This window comes from Dama dama, chromosome 16 (genome assembly GCF_033118175.1).
Source record: "Dama dama isolate Ldn47 chromosome 16, ASM3311817v1, whole genome shotgun sequence".
Taxonomy (NCBI): Eukaryota; Metazoa; Chordata; class Mammalia; order Artiodactyla; family Cervidae; genus Dama; species Dama dama.
Genome location: NC_083696.1, coordinates 1,942,473 through 1,958,318, shown reverse-complemented (window position 1 = coordinate 1,958,318; position 15,846 = coordinate 1,942,473). Strand labels below are relative to the sequence as shown.

General features: G+C 52.2%; 1 protein-coding gene across 3 annotated transcripts; it reads left to right on the top strand.

Moving 5' to 3' along the window:
* The first annotated feature begins 2,864 nt into the window (after positions 1-2,864).
* RNASEH1 (ribonuclease H1) lies at positions 2,865-13,409 on the top strand. 3 transcript variants are annotated; one of them, XM_061163257.1, is made up of 9 exons: positions 2,865-3,076; positions 4,122-4,237; positions 7,534-7,692; positions 9,439-9,538; positions 10,376-10,430; positions 10,726-10,861; positions 11,321-11,445; positions 12,585-12,675; positions 13,055-13,409. In XM_061163257.1, exons 1-8 carry the CDS (start codon positions 2,946-2,948, stop codon positions 12,669-12,671), a joined length of 909 nt encoding a protein of 302 aa, XP_061019240.1. In that variant the 5' UTR covers positions 2,865-2,945; the 3' UTR covers positions 12,672-12,675; positions 13,055-13,409. The 3 variants fall into 3 exon arrangements, with proteins under 3 accessions (XP_061019240.1, XP_061019241.1, XP_061019239.1); XM_061163258.1 differs by having other exon boundaries at positions 10,777-10,861; positions 12,585-13,409; XM_061163256.1 differs by having other exon boundaries at positions 12,585-13,409.
* Positions 13,410-15,846: the final 2,437 nt, after the last annotated feature.

The window sequence follows — 15,846 nt, the reverse complement described above, 5'->3', positions numbered from 1 at the left end:
TAATTCAAACAACTTTGTAGGGATGATGAGTACTCTGTGATAAAGGACCACAGTCAGCTAACTTACACGAAAAAACAAGTCTTAATTAAGTAGGTCGGACCCAAGGGTCAAGCTAGTGGGAGGCGGGCAGCAGTCAGGCAGCACTTTTCCAGGGGCCTAGCCTCTTTCCTCCTCCAGGCAACACTGCAGTCCACAGCTGTGTCTATATCCTGCACAACTGTTATCGTTTCATATCTGGCTGACAATCCCAGTTCTTTTCAAGCTTTGAAGGTACTTGCTTTTGACTCACTGCCCTGACTTACTTCCACTTCAGCTTCTCAATCAGAAGTCAGCTCTTCCAGGTGCCACCTGTGTCCACAATTTAACCTGTACCACTGGGAGGAGGTAATTGAGTGATGCGTCTAAAGAAAGTAGGTCAAAAGTAACATTTCCAAGGCCCTGGTCTGTGCATACCAGGAGGTCACAGGAGCTCCCGAGGCCCTGGGCAAAGGGAGAATGAACAATCTCAAGAACGGGCTCCTGAGAGCAGTCACTGGTCCATCCCTAACTCTCATCATATATTCACGGAAGAGATGTGGCCATCAATCATTACTTGATTTTTAAGGGCAACTTTTTTGAAAGAAGCTACCTTGAAGTGCAATAACAACAGGGACGAGCAATGGACAAGAGCCAATTTAAATTAGTAAAGCTGAAATTTTTTAAATGGGTATTTATTGAGTTCACAGGCAAGAACACACTGATCACACGTTTGCTGCTCCTTCTTCCTGGAGTATCAGACTTCCTTCTCTGCGTAACTCACCTGAGTGAACGCTCCTTTTATCCTTCAAATCTTACTCTTGCACTACTCCGTTCCCTGGCCCTCCAGGCACTGGCTCACTCCCCCTGCCTGGCACACACTTTTCTCTTGAGATGTCGTCTGTCTGTTCACAGGCCTATCTCTGTCTTTGTCAATTTTGTATCCCCGGGGCTTGGGTCACACAGCATAGGTGTTCAGTAACATTTGCTGAACTGAAGACTTCAAGAAAGTTGTTTTTGTTCAGTTGCTAAGTCCTGTCTGACTCTTTTTGACCCCACGAGCTGCAGCACTCAGGCTTCCCTGTCCTTCAGTATCACCCTGAGTTTGCTCAAACTTGTCCACTGAATCAGTGATACCATCCAACCATCTCATCCTATGTCATCCCCTTCCTCTGCCCTCAATCTTTCCCAGCATTGGGGCCTTTTCCATTGAGCCGGCTCTTCACATCAGGTGGCCAAAATATTGAAGCTTCAGCATCAGTCCTTCCCATGAATATTCAGGACTGATTTCCTTTAGGATGGACTGGTTTGAAAATTAGGTAGATTAAAATTATTATTTGAAAAGGAAGGCTTGTCAATGGAAAGGACTTTTAAAGAAGTCCTTTTGCTTACAGAACAAAATGTGAAATATTGGGTAGATTATAGTCTAAGACGCCACCCTTATGGCAGAAAGTGAAGAAGAACTAAAAAGCCTCTTGATGAAAGTGAAAGAGGAGAGTGAAAAAGTTGGCTTAAAGCTCAACATTCAGAAAACTAACATCATGGCATTTGGTCCCATCACTTTATGGCAAATAGATGGGGAAACAGTGGAAAGAGTGGCTGACTTTATTTTTCTGGGCTCCAAAACCACTTCAGACGGTGATTGTAGCCATGAAATTAAAAGACGCTTACTCCCTGGAAGGAAAGTTATGACCAACCTATACAGCATATTAAAAAGCAGAGACATTACTTTGTCAACAAAGGTCCATCTAGTCAAGGCTATCATTTTTCCAGTAGTCATGTATGGATGTGAGAGTTGGACTATAAAGAAAGCTGAGTGATGAAGAACTGATGCTTTTGAACTGTGGTGCTGGAGAAGGCTCTTGAGAGTCCCTTGGACTGCAAGGAGATCCAACCAGTCCATCCTAAAGGAGATCAGTCCTGGGTGTTCATTGGAGGGAGTGATGTTGAGGTGGAAACGCTAATACTTTGGCCACCTGACGTGAAGAGCTGACTTATCTGAAAAGACCCTGATGCTGGGAAAGTTCGAGGGCAGAAGGAGAAAGGGACGACAGAGGATGAGGTGGTTGGATGGCATCACCGACTCAATGGACATGGGTTTGGGTGGACTCTGGGAGTTGGTGATGGACAGGGAGGCCTGGAGTGCTGCGGTTCATGGGGTCACAAAGGGTTGGACACGACTGAGCGACCGAACTGATAGTCTAAGAGAATATTCCAAGACATTAGCGTTCCAATAAATTTCCCCTCGGGTCTCAGCGCGTTAAGTACTGGACATCCCTCTGGTTACAGCGCCTGGGTGGAGGTGGGGAAACGTGCCCCCCGCCAACTTGAGGAGGCCATGGAGGCGGCGGCGGGGTGCGGGCTCACCCGCTTTCCCCCTCTTTCTCTCTGCCGCACCCACCCCTCTTTTCCCTTGTGGACCCCAATGTCTTTCCAGCCAGGACAACAGTGGGTGAGTAGACCAGCCCATCCGCGTGCCTGGCTGGCCCCGAGTGTACCCCGCATCCCGGGAAACCCCCGGAAGACGGAGGGCTGGCCTGGGGCCGGGGGCTGGGGACCAGCCCAGCGTGCAGAGCCTCCAGCGCCCACCACAGCACCAGACCCCCTGAACGGCTACCAGGGGCGCAGGCGGGCGAGAGCCGGGCAGCACTCCCCCCACCAGGCCCCGCCCCCAGACCTCTCCGCGGGGCCCCGCCCCGGAAGTCCCTGCCCCAGCTTATGCCCCCGGGCCCGGACCCCGCGACTTCCGCCCAGGTCTCGTGCTCACGGACATCCGGCAAACTGACGAGTCAGAAGAGCGCTTGGCTCTGGGCCCCACCCTCGGCACCGGGATTTGCGTCATCTCCCTGCGCCGCCGCCGGAAGTTCGGGCTCTGTGATGGCGGCGCTCGGCTGGGAGCTGAGGTGGTCGGCGGCGGCCGGGCATGAGCGATGACCCGACTCCTGGGCGTGGTGCACAGAGTGGCTTTGGCCATTGTGGGCTGCAGTAGCCCGAGCTGCCGCAGTCTTGCCATGTTCTATGCCGTGAAGAGGGGCCGCAAGGCCGGAGTCTTCCTGACCTGGTGAGCAAGCCGCACCTCGCGGCCCAAGGCGGTGTGGGCGGCTTCGCGGCGAGGGGGCGGCAGTCACCCCCTGGAGCCCGCGGCCCTCTTTTGGGGTAGGCGCGTGGGGGCCCTGACGTCGTCGGCCTCGGTTCCGTTTCGTATTTGCTGGGAGTATTAGAAACGTCATTTACAGTCAGGGGGTGACCAGAGGATTATTTCTATTTAATCCTTCCTGGTGACTCAGACTGTAAAGCGTCTGCCTACAATGGGGGAGACCCAGGTTCAATCCCTGGGTCGCGAAGATCTCCTGGAGAAGGAAATGGCAACCCACTCCAGTATTCTTGCCTGGAAAATTCCATGGACTGATAAGCCTGGTAAGCTACAGTCCATGGAGTCATAAAAGAGTCGGACACGACTGAGTGACATCACTTCACTTCTTCTCTTCTTTTGCACACAAAGAGTTTCCAAACGGTGACACATAATGGAGCTCAACGCCTAAAGTCATCTGCTTTTAAAAAGAGAAATTCTTGTCAACTAGTGTTTATATCCCCATAACAATCCTGTGAGTTAGATGGGATTCTCATTTTTGGGTGCAGTTACTGTGTTACAGAAATTCAGGGGGCGAGTAAGTGACAGATGTAGGTCTTGAACCCAGGTGTTATGATTCCAGGACCAAGACTCTTCCCCCTGCATTATCGAGGTCTGTTACCTGTGTATGTGTTGAGTGCCCAGTGTTTCCCCCTGCAGCTATGCTGTGAGGAAGAGGCACCTCAGAAGCTGATCTCTATGTTGTAATGAAGTGATTAAAGACTCAAAAGTTCTAATATGCTTTGAGGAAGGCTACTTATGGTGTGAGTGTACTGTCTGGCTGGCACATAGCATGAAACAGGGTGAAGGGTTGGACATGCAAGATGTACTACAAACACTAAGGCATGATCCTTTGCCTCTGAGGAACTGACAGCCTCACCGTTTTTCACACTGTTCCCAACCTGAGAAAGTCGTCCATTAAAAAGTAGGGTAAATAACAGAGCAGGGAAGGTGGTAACACTGCCTTTTGTTTCAGGGATGAATGCAGAGCACAGGTGGACCGGTTTCCTGCAGCCAGATTTAAGAAGTTTGCCACAGAGGAGGAAGCCTGGGCCTTTGTCAGAAGGTCTGCAAGTCCCAGTGATTCAGGAGGTACTCACAGCTCACATCTTTGTGACATTTTAGCTTGTTGAACGGAGACTGCAATGGCAGCCCAATCCAGTACTCTTGCCTGGAAAATCCCATGGACGGAGGAGCCTGGTGAGCTGCAGTCCATGGGGTCGCTACGAGTTGGACACGACTGGGCGACTTCACTTTCACTTTTCACTTTCATGCATTGGAGAAGGAAATGGCAACCCACTCCAGTGTTCTTGCCCAGAGAATCCTAGGGATGGCGGAGCCTGGTGGGCTGCCGTCTATGGGGTCGCACAGAGTCGGACATGACTGAAGTGACTTAGCAGCAGCAGCAGCCTATTCAAAGCTTGTCAAAGCCCAGGATTCTCTTGATCTATATGTTGCGGTGGTGGTTCAGTTGCTAAGTCTGCCACTCTTTGTGACTGCATGGACTGTAGCATGCCAGGCTCCTCTGTCCTCTGCTATGCTCTATATAGCTACTCTTCTAAACACAGAGAGGAGGTATTTTGGTCGTTTCCATTTTACAGATTAGGAAATGGGCTGAAAGCATTTTAGCTTGGGGACTGCTGTTGGTAACAGTGTTAGAGACAAGCCAGGACTCAGACCCCCTATCCAGGCCCCTCACTGTGCTTAATCCCACCTTTAAGAATATGCACTCTTGTTCGTGGGTTGAATGGGCTCTAATTGTAAAATGACGAATGTAGTTCTTTTCCCAGCATGCACCTCTGTGGCATTTCCTTTTTACCTTAGATGGAGTCCTGCAATTGGAACTTCCCCCAGTTTACGTGTTAGAAAGTAGTTAATTGACGTTTAAGGACTAACATAAGGGACACTGAGAGTGACTAATTTAGAGCACAAAAGTTTAAACTGTAACCTACCCTGAAGAAGTGTTTTTTATTTTCATGAACTATACTCAGGCATTTTTTATGGCAGTGGATGAAGGCTGAGAGGAGACTATTTCAAATCAGCTTCTTTTGAGCAGTCTCTGGAGCTCACTGAGGTGCTCAAGCTTTGAACAAGTGCTCCTCTGGGCTGTCGTGACCATTTTGGGCAGAGCGGAGTTCTGGGAGAGGCAGGTCCTGCTAGGAATCTGCCCTGAAGTGTGAGTTTCCGAAGTAGAGGAGACCCACCCTCCTGTGTGGCTGCTGCTGCCTCCATCTGCCAGCAGCCTTTCAACAAGGGTGTGATGTGACAGTTCCATTGTCTCCCCAGGTGGGAAATCAGCTTGGTATAGAAAGCTAGTTTGGAAGTATCGGTCTTGTCTTGGCTGGGTCCTTTTTCTTTTTTTTAAGATTTATTTTTGGCTGTGCTGGGTCTTCCTTGATGCAAGGCCATGCTCTCTAGTTTCGGTAAGTGGGGATAACCCCTGGTTGTGGAGCACGGGCCCTAGGCGCGTGGGCTTTTGTAGTTGTGGTGCAGGAGCTTAGTTGCCCCTTGGGCATGTAGGGTTTTCCCAGACCAGGGATCAAACCTGTAACCCTTGTATTGGCAAGCAGACTCAATCACTGGACCACCAGGGAAGTCCCCTAGAGGAGTATTTTCAAGGTAAATATGAGGAAATACAAGTGCATCAGAGTGGAAATACCAGTGTTGCTCTGGAGGTAGTGGAAACTTCCCTCCAGTTCTGCCAGGCTGGCCTTAGCATTCCTCTGAGACGTGTGGGGTGAGAGGCTGTGCCAGGCAGGAGGCTTCAGCTGATGCCTGTCTAGTCAGTGCTCAGTAAATGCACTGGTTTAGGGGTTAGGGTAGGAAGTGCCTTCCAGTGTTGGGTTAAGGTGGTGGTTTTCGAGATCTCCTCTGTGTTCTTATTTCTGCTCCATGAAAGGGAAGTGCAGGGAAAGCGGCTTCAGGTCACCGAGTGCCTCCTTGTACAGCAGCTGTGATGGGTGAAGTCATTTGACGGAGTTCACAGCTGATGAAAGGTAGAGCTCAGATAGAAACCAGTTGTTTGAATCCTGGTCTCGTTCTTCTGCATCAGCTGCCATACGTACATGAAAGAGTTAAGGGAGCTATAGCCTGAGTGGGTATGAGTATCCGTTGAGGGTCACCCTTGGGTCCACTCTGGAGGGAGCGCTCGGCCAGTGCTGCCCCCGCCCCGAGCGGCGCCCACCAGTGTTGTCCCCCCAGGCAGTGCCCCCTCCCCCGTGCAGTGACCCCTCCCCCTGTGCAGTGTCCCCTCCCCCGTGCAGTGCCCCCCCCCGTGCAGTGTCCCCTCCCCCGTGCAGTGTCCCCTCCCCCCAGGCAGTGCCCCCTCCCCCCGTGCAGTGCCCCCCTCCCCCCGTGCAGTGTCCCCCCTCCCCCCGTGCAGTGTCCCCCCTCCCCCGTGCAGTGTCCCCCCTCCCCCCGTCCAGTGTCCCCCCTCCCCCTGTGCAGTGTCCCCTCCCCCGTGCAGTGCCCCCCTCCCCCGTGCAGTGCCCCCCTCCCCCCGTGCAGTGCCCCCCCTCCCCCCGTGCAGTGTCCCCTCCCCCGTGCAGTGTCCCCTCCCCCGTGCAGTGTCTCCTCCCCCCAGGCAGTGCCCCCTCCCCCAGGCAGTGCCCCCTCCCCCGTGCAGTGTCCCCTCCCCCGTGCAGTGCCCCTCCCCCTGTGCAGTGCCCCTCTCCCTGTGCAGTGCCCCCCTCCCCCCGTGCAGTGTCCCCTCCCCCGTGCAGTGTCCCCTCCCCCCGTGCAGTGCCCCCCGTCCCCCAGGCAGTGCCCCCTCCCCCCGTGCAGTGCCCCCTCCCCCCGTGCAGTGTCTCCCTCCCCCCGTGCAGTGTCCCCTCCCCCCAGGCAGTGCCCCCTCCCCCCGTGCAGTGCCCCCTCCCCCCGTGCAGTGTCCCCTCCCCCCCCGTGCAGTGTCCCCTCCCTCCCGTGCAGTGCCCCCTCCCCCGTGCGGTGCCTGCCCCCTCCCCCGTGCAGTGCCCACCAGTGCTGTCCCTGTGGGACCCCAACCCCGATACCTTTTGGCTTCCACTTCCCTTTCTTAATATGTCCCATTGTCTATTCTCAGCTTATGTAGAAAAACTGGGTCCTTGTTTTCTCTTGGGAAAGAGCCTCTCAGATTTTCAAACTTTGAGCCCTAGAGGGTTTAGCACCCATGGTATCTCTACCGACTGCATGGCGACCAGCATTCTTCTTTAGCAGAAGCTTTGCTGTGGTCTTCACCCTGCCCTTGTGGAGCTTCTTAAGGAAAATTTAGAGTTATTTTCCAGGACATTAGTCTTTCCCTTTTTACAGAGCCCCACACAGGGTGTTTAAGCCTGACTTGGTGAGTTTCTGGATTCTCCATCATTTCATGTTGTGTTGTTTCCAGTTTTTGAATAGACTCTATCTTTCAGGGCAAAAAACTAAACAAGTAGAAGAACCACAAGTGAAAGCAAGCAAGCGACTCCGTGAGCCCTTGGATGAGGGTGAAAAGGCAGAGCCGTGTGCAAAGCACGTGAGACAGAGCACAGAGCCACCACCTCCAGTCAGCAAAGACACCTTTTCTTACATGGGTATGTCTGTCTGGAATTTTTTAAAATTTTGGTAGTGTAATTGTTTATGTGTAAAAACTTTTTTCACTTCATAAGGGAAATTTGAGCTAATGTGTAACATTCTTACCTGAAAAAGTTATTTAAAAATCTCTGAGGTCACTATTTTATAATCGATCAAATGGTGCAGAATTATTAGAATTTTAGACATTCACTGAAAACTATTATATAAGCTACACATAAAAAACTCTGTGATCTTTGTAAACACCATTGTTCTCTATGGACACAGTATTTCTGGTCCCTAAGAAAATGCAAAGACTTCAGCTCTTCAGATAAGAAAGGCCCTGGACAGAGCTCCTTTGTATGTTGACTGGCACCAGTATCTTAACATTTACATGCCATCTTTGCAAAACAGACATGATCTTGTCTTCTCCTGTGAAGCAAGATAGTTGTGAATGTCTCCTGTGCCTTTAACTCTAGGAATCAAGTGTTTGTATTTAGTGACTTACGGTACATGAGTCTCCTTTTTGTCTTTTACATGTCTAAATAAAAAACACGAATAAGTAGCAATTTTTATATAACTCAGTGTATTTGGGGGTTCCAAGTTTTCCCAAAGAAGAAGCCATTTTAAAATTCAAAAGTGAAAACAATAAATAAATTCAAAAGTGAAGTCGCTCAGTCCTGTCCGACTCTTTGCGACCCCGTGGACTGTAGCCTACCACGCTCCTCCGTCCATGGGATTTTCCAGGCAAGAGTACTATTCAAGGGAATTATAAATTAAAGGGAAACCAGTAAAAAAAGTTTGGTCAGACCGTGTGGAAACCGTGTTTGAAGTTATATGAAAAGCAGAATCAAATGGTTTAGATCAAGTGAGGCTGATACTTGTGGGGTGACTGGGAGATGAGTGTGCCCAGCGCACCAGCAGGTGCCTGAAGTGCGAGGGTCCCCGACTCAGTGCCTGATGGGTCCTCACAGTGGGCACAGAGCCGAGGACCCTGGAGACCGTCGTGCTGAGCGTCTCGTTCACTAGACCGTGGTCTCCAAGGCTGCCAGCCCCGCCCTCTCACGCCTCGCCTCCACCCCGCTTGCCTTCGCCTGTTTAGTCTGCCCTCTGCCGCACGCCGCACAGACACGGCCTCTGCTGCCCCACACCCCTGCTCCCCGGCGCCTGGTAGCCCAGGGCCCCCAGCCCTGCTGAGTGCCCTGCTGGCCGTCAGCGGCCCGAGAGTCACTTCTGCTCTGCCTTGTTCTTTATACAGCGTTGGTGTGTTGATCAAACTCTTTTGGTGGAAAGAAGCAAACAGAACCACAGTTCACTGTAGCAAAAGGCCCAAGACAAAAGTTAGGTCCGCATTTGTCAGAGGACTTGCCCTTCAGGCAGGGAGGTCTTCATCACCGTCAAGGCACTGGTGTCTGTAGGGGCCGCTTCTGGGGGTAAACGCACCCCCGACCCCTGTGGGGAGGGGGCGGTGGCATTGCTTGTTGGCCTCTGAAGCAGGCATTGTAAACAGCAGCAGGTTCTGGGTTTACAGAGCAATCGCTTTCACTTGAACTTGCCCAGCAGGCAGGACTGAAATATGAGTGGATTCCAAGCAGGAAGTGTCAAGTGCCCCCTTGCGGCATTAGTAATGTTCTCCTGCACAGAAAACTTCTGAAGCGTAAATACCCTCTTGAAGTAGAATGCTAACTCAACTGTAGTAAATCTTTTAGATGAATTCCAGTTTTTCATAACGCTGATCCCTTGACGCTCACTCGGTCTCCCACTCACAGGGGACTCTGTGGTCGTCTACACCGACGGCTGCTGCTCCAGTAACGGGCGCAAGAGGGCCCGAGCAGGAATCGGCGTTTACTGGGGGCCGGGCCATCCTCTGTAAGTAAGCCAGAAAAGCGGCTTTTACTAAGCTTCACAGTTAACTGAGTCATGCTTCAAAACCTGGGAAAGGATGAGGCAGCGTCTGCCACTATTTGATTATTTGGAGGCGTTGGCAGGGCTAGCAGGAGGGTCCCGAGCCCCTGGGAAGTGGTTTTCGCAAGGATGCACCAGGGGCGGCTCACCAGATTGGGACCCTGTGTCCCTGCCACTCTTTAAGATGAGTGAGCTTAGAGGTGACCCGTGGTTTTCAAAAGGCAGAGAGTCAGGGTGAGGGGAAGTGAGATTGTTCACATACGCCTGCCCCAAGTGCGGAAGAACTTGAGTAACTGACGGGTCAGAATTCACGTGAAGGAGGGATTGGATCCCTGTGAAGTAGCTGCTCACCGGTGTCCAGGTTCCTGAGCGGCCCCGGGCGGGAGCGGGGTCAGCCGCGCGGCGTGCTGCTCTCGCGCCTCCTGGCCTGTCCGTCCGCCACCTCCACTTGATGCCTCACTTAGCCTCGAGTCCTCCACGGGGTGGCGAGCTCGGGTGGTGTGAGCATCCAGAGGGGTAGTACCCGACCAGGACCACACGCTGGCGAGTTTCAGGTCCAGAAATTAATCTCGGGTTTTGCCTCCTGGTCCAGGGTTCCCCTCCAAGACCACACCATAGTGCTTCTCAATAAAATGTAGGGTTTCTTGGTTTGATTTTCAAAGGCTGTGTTCTTGAATGATGCTTTCATGTTTCAGTTAAAAAATATATACAAGCCTGTTAGCCATTAAGAGACTTATAGAATGAATCACTTTGAGAATTAGTGTTATAATTTTATTTTCTTTTGTACTGTTTTGAAACCAGAAATGTAGGAATTAGACTTCCTGGGCGACAAACAAACCAAAGAGCAGAGATTCATGTAAGTTATTGAATGTGTTTTCTACCAAATGTGTCAGTTTATCGTTCTTACTTGTTGACTAGAACATATTAACGAACTCTCTATTCTCCCTGTATGTAAGATACTCAGAGTCCAGAAGTTTGGGGCAGTAACAGTCCTGATGAACAGGATATTTCTAGAAAAATGATAAAACTTGTTTCAAATAGATGTCTAAACAGGAGAATTGTATGTGTAGCATTATTTCACATAGACAATATTATCTTTACAATTAGCACAGGAAAAGGAATTTAAATTTTTTGGTAATTTTGAACAACAGTGTCGAAAGTTGGATGGTCTTTTCAGCATGAAACTGGTGTGTTTCTTCAAGGCAGCCTGCAAAGCCATCGAGCAAGCTAAGGCTCAGGACATCACTAAGCTGGTTCTCTGCACGGACAGTATGTTTACCATTAACGGTAAGCGGCCACGTTTGCCTTCTCCTAGGGTTTTTGGAATAATTATGCAGGGAAGTAGGTGTTTCCTTCCCTGGAGGAGGTGTGGTGTCAGGGTGGGACCCAGGCGGTAGGGGATGGCGCTGGTGTGTTGGGGGTGAAGGAGGCCCGCACTGGTCCGGGGTTGGCCCCAGAGGCTCGGCCGTGATGGGCATGTGCACTTCCTCTGGGAAGTTCTGCGCGTGGGACCATGACTGCGAGGGGCTGGCGGGTTGTGGAGGAGCGGGGACGAAGCGGGGCCTCAGCCCCAGAGCCGCAGGTTGTAGGTTGAGTGGAGGGATGGAGGAGCCAGCACACGGCTCCGTGGGAAGGAAGGTCCAGACAGTGACTCGGGTGCCAGCGGAGCGGCGGTCAGAGGGCCGTCTAGGGAGGAGGGAGGAGCTGCGCGTGCGGGAGGGACCTCTGAGCGTGCGTGTCGTCCAGGCATCACCACCTGGGTGAAGGGCTGGAAGCAGAATGGCTGGAGGACCAGCACTGGGAAGGAGGTGACCAACAAGGAGGACTTCGCGGAGCTGGAGCGGCTGGCTCGGGGCATGGACATTCAGTGGGTGAGTGCCGGGCCGCACGCTCGCTGCTCGGGCCGCGAGGACCGGGGAATCAATGAGCTGGAACGGCAGTGGTTTGGGGAGTGACGTGATGACCTGGGTCCAGGCGGCAGCGACACGGACGGCAGTGTGTGTGAGAGTGCCCGTGAGGAGTGCTGCTGCTGCAGGCGGGCCCACCGCGCCGCCGCGAGAGCCGCCTGTGAGCATCAGCTCCTGGCTTCTTTGGGGTGGCCGTCACGTCAGTTAAACCAATATGTGGTGTGTCTCGTTAAGAACGTAGTTGCATGCTAAAACTTTAGTAATGTGATTTTTTTTCTTATGCTAGGTCACTTTTATTAAAATTACCTTTTTTTTTTTTCGCTTTTTGTTTTATATTGGAGTATAGCTGATTAACGATGGGGTGGTAGTTTCAGGTGGACAGCGGGCTTGGCCCTGTATATACAATGGATGTATATGTATCCATATCCAATGGAGAATATATATCCATTCTCCCCGAAAGTTAAAAGTCCAGTCACTTTCTTAACCCTACCTGGCTCTCCCAGCCCAGGACCCTCTTGACCATTTGGCAACCTGTTGTCATTTAAACTTGCCTTTCAGGGACTTCCCTGGTGGTCCGGGGGTCAGGACTCTGTGCTTTCACTGCTGAGGGCATGAGTTTGATCCCTGGTCCGGGAACTAAGTCCCGCAAGCCTTGCAGTTCAGCCAAAAAATAAAATAAAAAATTAGTAAACTTGCCTTTCAGCAACCTAAGTGCAAACAGTGGTTCAGTTACACGAGGACACCCCTTCCGTGTAGCAGCCCTGAGGGAGAGTAAGGGGTGTGTGTGTGTGTGTGTGTGTGTGAGAGAGAGACATATATTCCATCCATGCCTCTACTCTGCCTGGAAAGCTCACCATTAAGTGGGAAAAAACCAACACAGCGCTGAAGCCCCGTCTGGGAGAAACAGTGGGTCTCTGCCGGCGTGTCTGGTGCTCGGGTGCGGTGGGCACACGCCTTGGGCTGCTCCGAGCTGCGCTGAGGGGGCTGAGGGGGCCCTGCGCTCGCCCTCTCTGAGGGGTTGGCTCCTACTGCAGTGAGCGTGTAGTCATGTGCTGCTTGTGTAAAACACTGGTAAGAATGAAAGGAAACATTTTATTTAACAGATGCATGTTCCTGGCCATTCGGGATTCAGAGGCAACGAAGAGGCGGACAGATTGGCGCGAGAAGGCGCGAAGCAGCCCGCAGACTGAGCAGGTGCTGCAGCTCCTGGAAACCCTAAGCCGTGGCCCCTGTCCCCTTTACTTTCCGGAGTGAAGAATAAAGCTACAGGCTGGGCCCCACCGTCTGTGGGCAGACCCGCCTTTCAGACTGAACCCAGAAGGCGGGCTGGCGGTCTGTGGTGTGTGCAGCAAAGCCGGTTGGATGGTTCATAAACTGAACATCCGTTCAGATTTGAGAATTTTGTGAGATCTTAGCATTATGCTTTATCGGGCTTGATACTGTTCTCATTAGCTGTATTGCAGTTTGGACAAAAATGTCAGGGCCTTGGTTTCACAAGGACAAGGTCATCACGGGTTTAAAAACGCAGGCGAGAAGTCTAGGTGTTTTCTGAAAGCGTTCATTTGCCTTCCAGTCGGCAGGATGGAGTCAGGACTCTCAGGTGGACCTGTGCCTTCGTGGGGTTGGAGGAAGGTGCAGCCCCCCCCACCCAGGACCCAGGACCCATGCCCAGCCAAGGGGACGTGGCTGCGCCTGGTGAGCACGAGGGGGGCCGCCTGCTCCCGTGGTCCCGGCTGCGTGCCCGCCAGGTAGCAGCGGTCACGGCATCTGAAGACTGCGGTTGTAGATGAATGCTGTAAAAGTGTCTTTGGTTATTTTTGTTAAAAGCACCTTGAAAATGAAAAACTTTAACGTTTTTTTCTTCTATTACAAATTTTGTCATAAAAGCATGCAGAAAATGATACAAAATAAACGGACAGCTTATTGAATTACTGTTACTACAAACACCATTACCATCATGACGATTACTGCAAGGCGACCGTCCTTGTGACCCCCCCCCCCCCCCCCCCCCCCGGGCCAGGAGAGAAACCTGGCTGGCGCCTCCGTGCACAGCACCCCCCGCCTCCCCGAACCAGCCCCACTTCTACAGAGGCGCCTTCCTGCTTTTCTCCGGGCAGTTTAGTCTGCTAATTCTTTACCTTGATGTTTCTTTTTTTTTTAATTTATTTTTAACTGGAGGCTAATTGCTTTACAACATTATGTTGGTTTCTGCCTCATAACACAGGAATCAGCCTTCAGTATACGTATGTCCCCTCCCTCCTGAACCTCCCCTGCCCCCTAACTTGACATTTCTTAAGTTTCTTTAATTCACAGGTTCTGCCTCAATCCATCGGTCTCCCTACAGTTTATCTGTTGAAGAGCCTGAGCAATCCACCCTGCCGGTTCCCACTCTGAGATCTGTTACTTCCCGTCTTGGGCCGTCCAGCATGTTCCCGCGCCTCTGTCGCCTGTTGGCAGCGGGGTCCGGAGGCCTGGTCGCTGCGGGCCCCTCCCATGGGCGTGTGTGTTCCGGGCGCTCATCAAAAGGCGGCAGCGGCTTCATCCTTCCCGCCCGGGCAGCTGCAGCGCTCAGGGCCCGGGTCCATTAAATCTCGCAGGTGGCAGAAGGCTGATACCCTGTCATTCTGCTTGTCTATTAGCTGGAATGGTTTCAGAAGCTCCGTCCCCTCATCTGATTTTGGTTCCAGGGGGTAGAGGTCACATATGAAAGGCAGGATAAGTGCTAAGATTGGCTCCCTGTCATCCTGAGAAGGTGACCAGTTAGGGGTTTTTCTCTGTGTGTTTCTATAACATGTAAAGATATGTATCGCTCATGAACTCAGTACTTGAGCCGCCTTGGTGGATTCCAGTCCAGGCACCCAGCTTGCAGCTGGGGGGAGCCTTTCAGTTGGCTCTTGATTGCTCTTCATGTTCACGTGAGTACATTTCCTGCTGGTCCGTCTCCAGCTGCAATCTGGGTTTCCTGTTTGGGGGAGATTTTATGTTTTTGTGTCTCTAACGAGGGCCTCAGTTGCGCCTGTGTTCCCTCTGGGGTTTAGATGTGTCCTGTCATATCCCAGCGCTGGGCGTGCCCTGCCAGCATCTCCTGGATTAGGGTCGTGGGGGCTGAGGGCCCCCAGGGAAGTCAGTCCAGGCACCACTGCAGTTCAGCAGCTTCAAGAAATCAGGGTCTTACAGTCAGGGATGTGTTGCTCTTTAGCGGTATTTTAACTCCTCAGAGCCTGAGAATTAGCTGCATTATTTTGGCTGGGGTGGGGGGGGGGGTCTTAATTTGTTGGCATAGGTGACTCGATCCACAGGCAGTGTCTTAGGTCTGGGTTGCTGACATCCTGCCACGGTGCACCCTGCCCTGAGTTTGGAGGGGCTTCAGGTAGAAAACAGACCCACCTGCCTATCTCGTGGAGGGTGTGGGGTCCTGAGAGCCCAGGCAGGGGACGTTGGTTGGCATCTGGGAAGGGTGGTGGGGCTGGTGGACATGCAGGAGAACTACCCCACTCAGGACGAGATGAGACGGTGCCGGGGGGAGCGCAGCAGCTCAGTCAGGGCACAGAGCACTTCCTGGACAAGCCTGTCCAGTCATCAGGGCCCAACTGGAGGATGCTGAGCTGAATCGTGCCCCCAGCACAGGGTGTGACTGGGTTTGGATGCTGAGCCTTTCCTGAGGCGGTTGCATTAAAATGAGGCTGTTTGGGTGGCCCTAGTCCACTCAGGACCCCGGGGACACCTGCAGAGGGAGGGCCACGTGAGCACATGTGGGACGGAGGCCTTCTGCAGGGCAAGGAGGGAGGCCTCTGGGAAGCCAGCTCTGCTGACATCGTCATCTTCGAGCCCAGCTCCAGGACCAAAAGGACAAAATTCTGTCTCAGCCCCAAGGCTGCAGTGTGTTGCTCTGGACGCCTGAGCAGACGGGATAGTTCTGTACATGGAAGTTGGAAAGGTTTCCAACTAGAAATGGTGACCACAGGCCGCGGGGTCATGATGACAACTAAAGACTTTCAAGGTTGTTGGCTGAACTATTCTTTGTAATTCTTCTCAGGTAACTTGTCATGTATGTTTAATACAAACACATGCAAATAGAATATAAATATTAAGGAAGGACTTCCCTGCTGGTGCAGTGGATAAGAATCCATCTGCCAGTGCAGGAGACACAGGTTCGATCCCTGGTCTTGGAAAATCCCACGTGCCTTGGAGCAGCTAAGCACACACACCACAGCTACTCAGCCAGCACCCTAGAGCCTGGGAACCGGAGCCCCCAGTCCCTGCAAGCAGAGAGAGCCTGCGTGCAGCAACAAAGACCTAGTGTAGTCATGAGTTAGTTAATTTACAAACAGACTAAGGAAGAATCGCCTCACCTGTCAGAATGGC

Coding starts and splice junctions, on each gene's coding strand:
- RNASEH1 (XM_061163257.1), top strand. CDS start 2,946: ATGACCCGACTCCTGGGCGTGGTGCACAGAGTGGCTTTGGCCATTGTG. Junction 4,238..7,533: donor AAGTCCCAGTGATTCAGGAG/GTACTCACAGCT, acceptor TCTATCTTTCAG/GGCAAAAAACTAAACAAGTA. Junction 11,446..12,584: donor GGGGCATGGACATTCAGTGG/GTGAGTGCCGGG, acceptor TTTATTTAACAG/ATGCATGTTCCTGGCCATTC.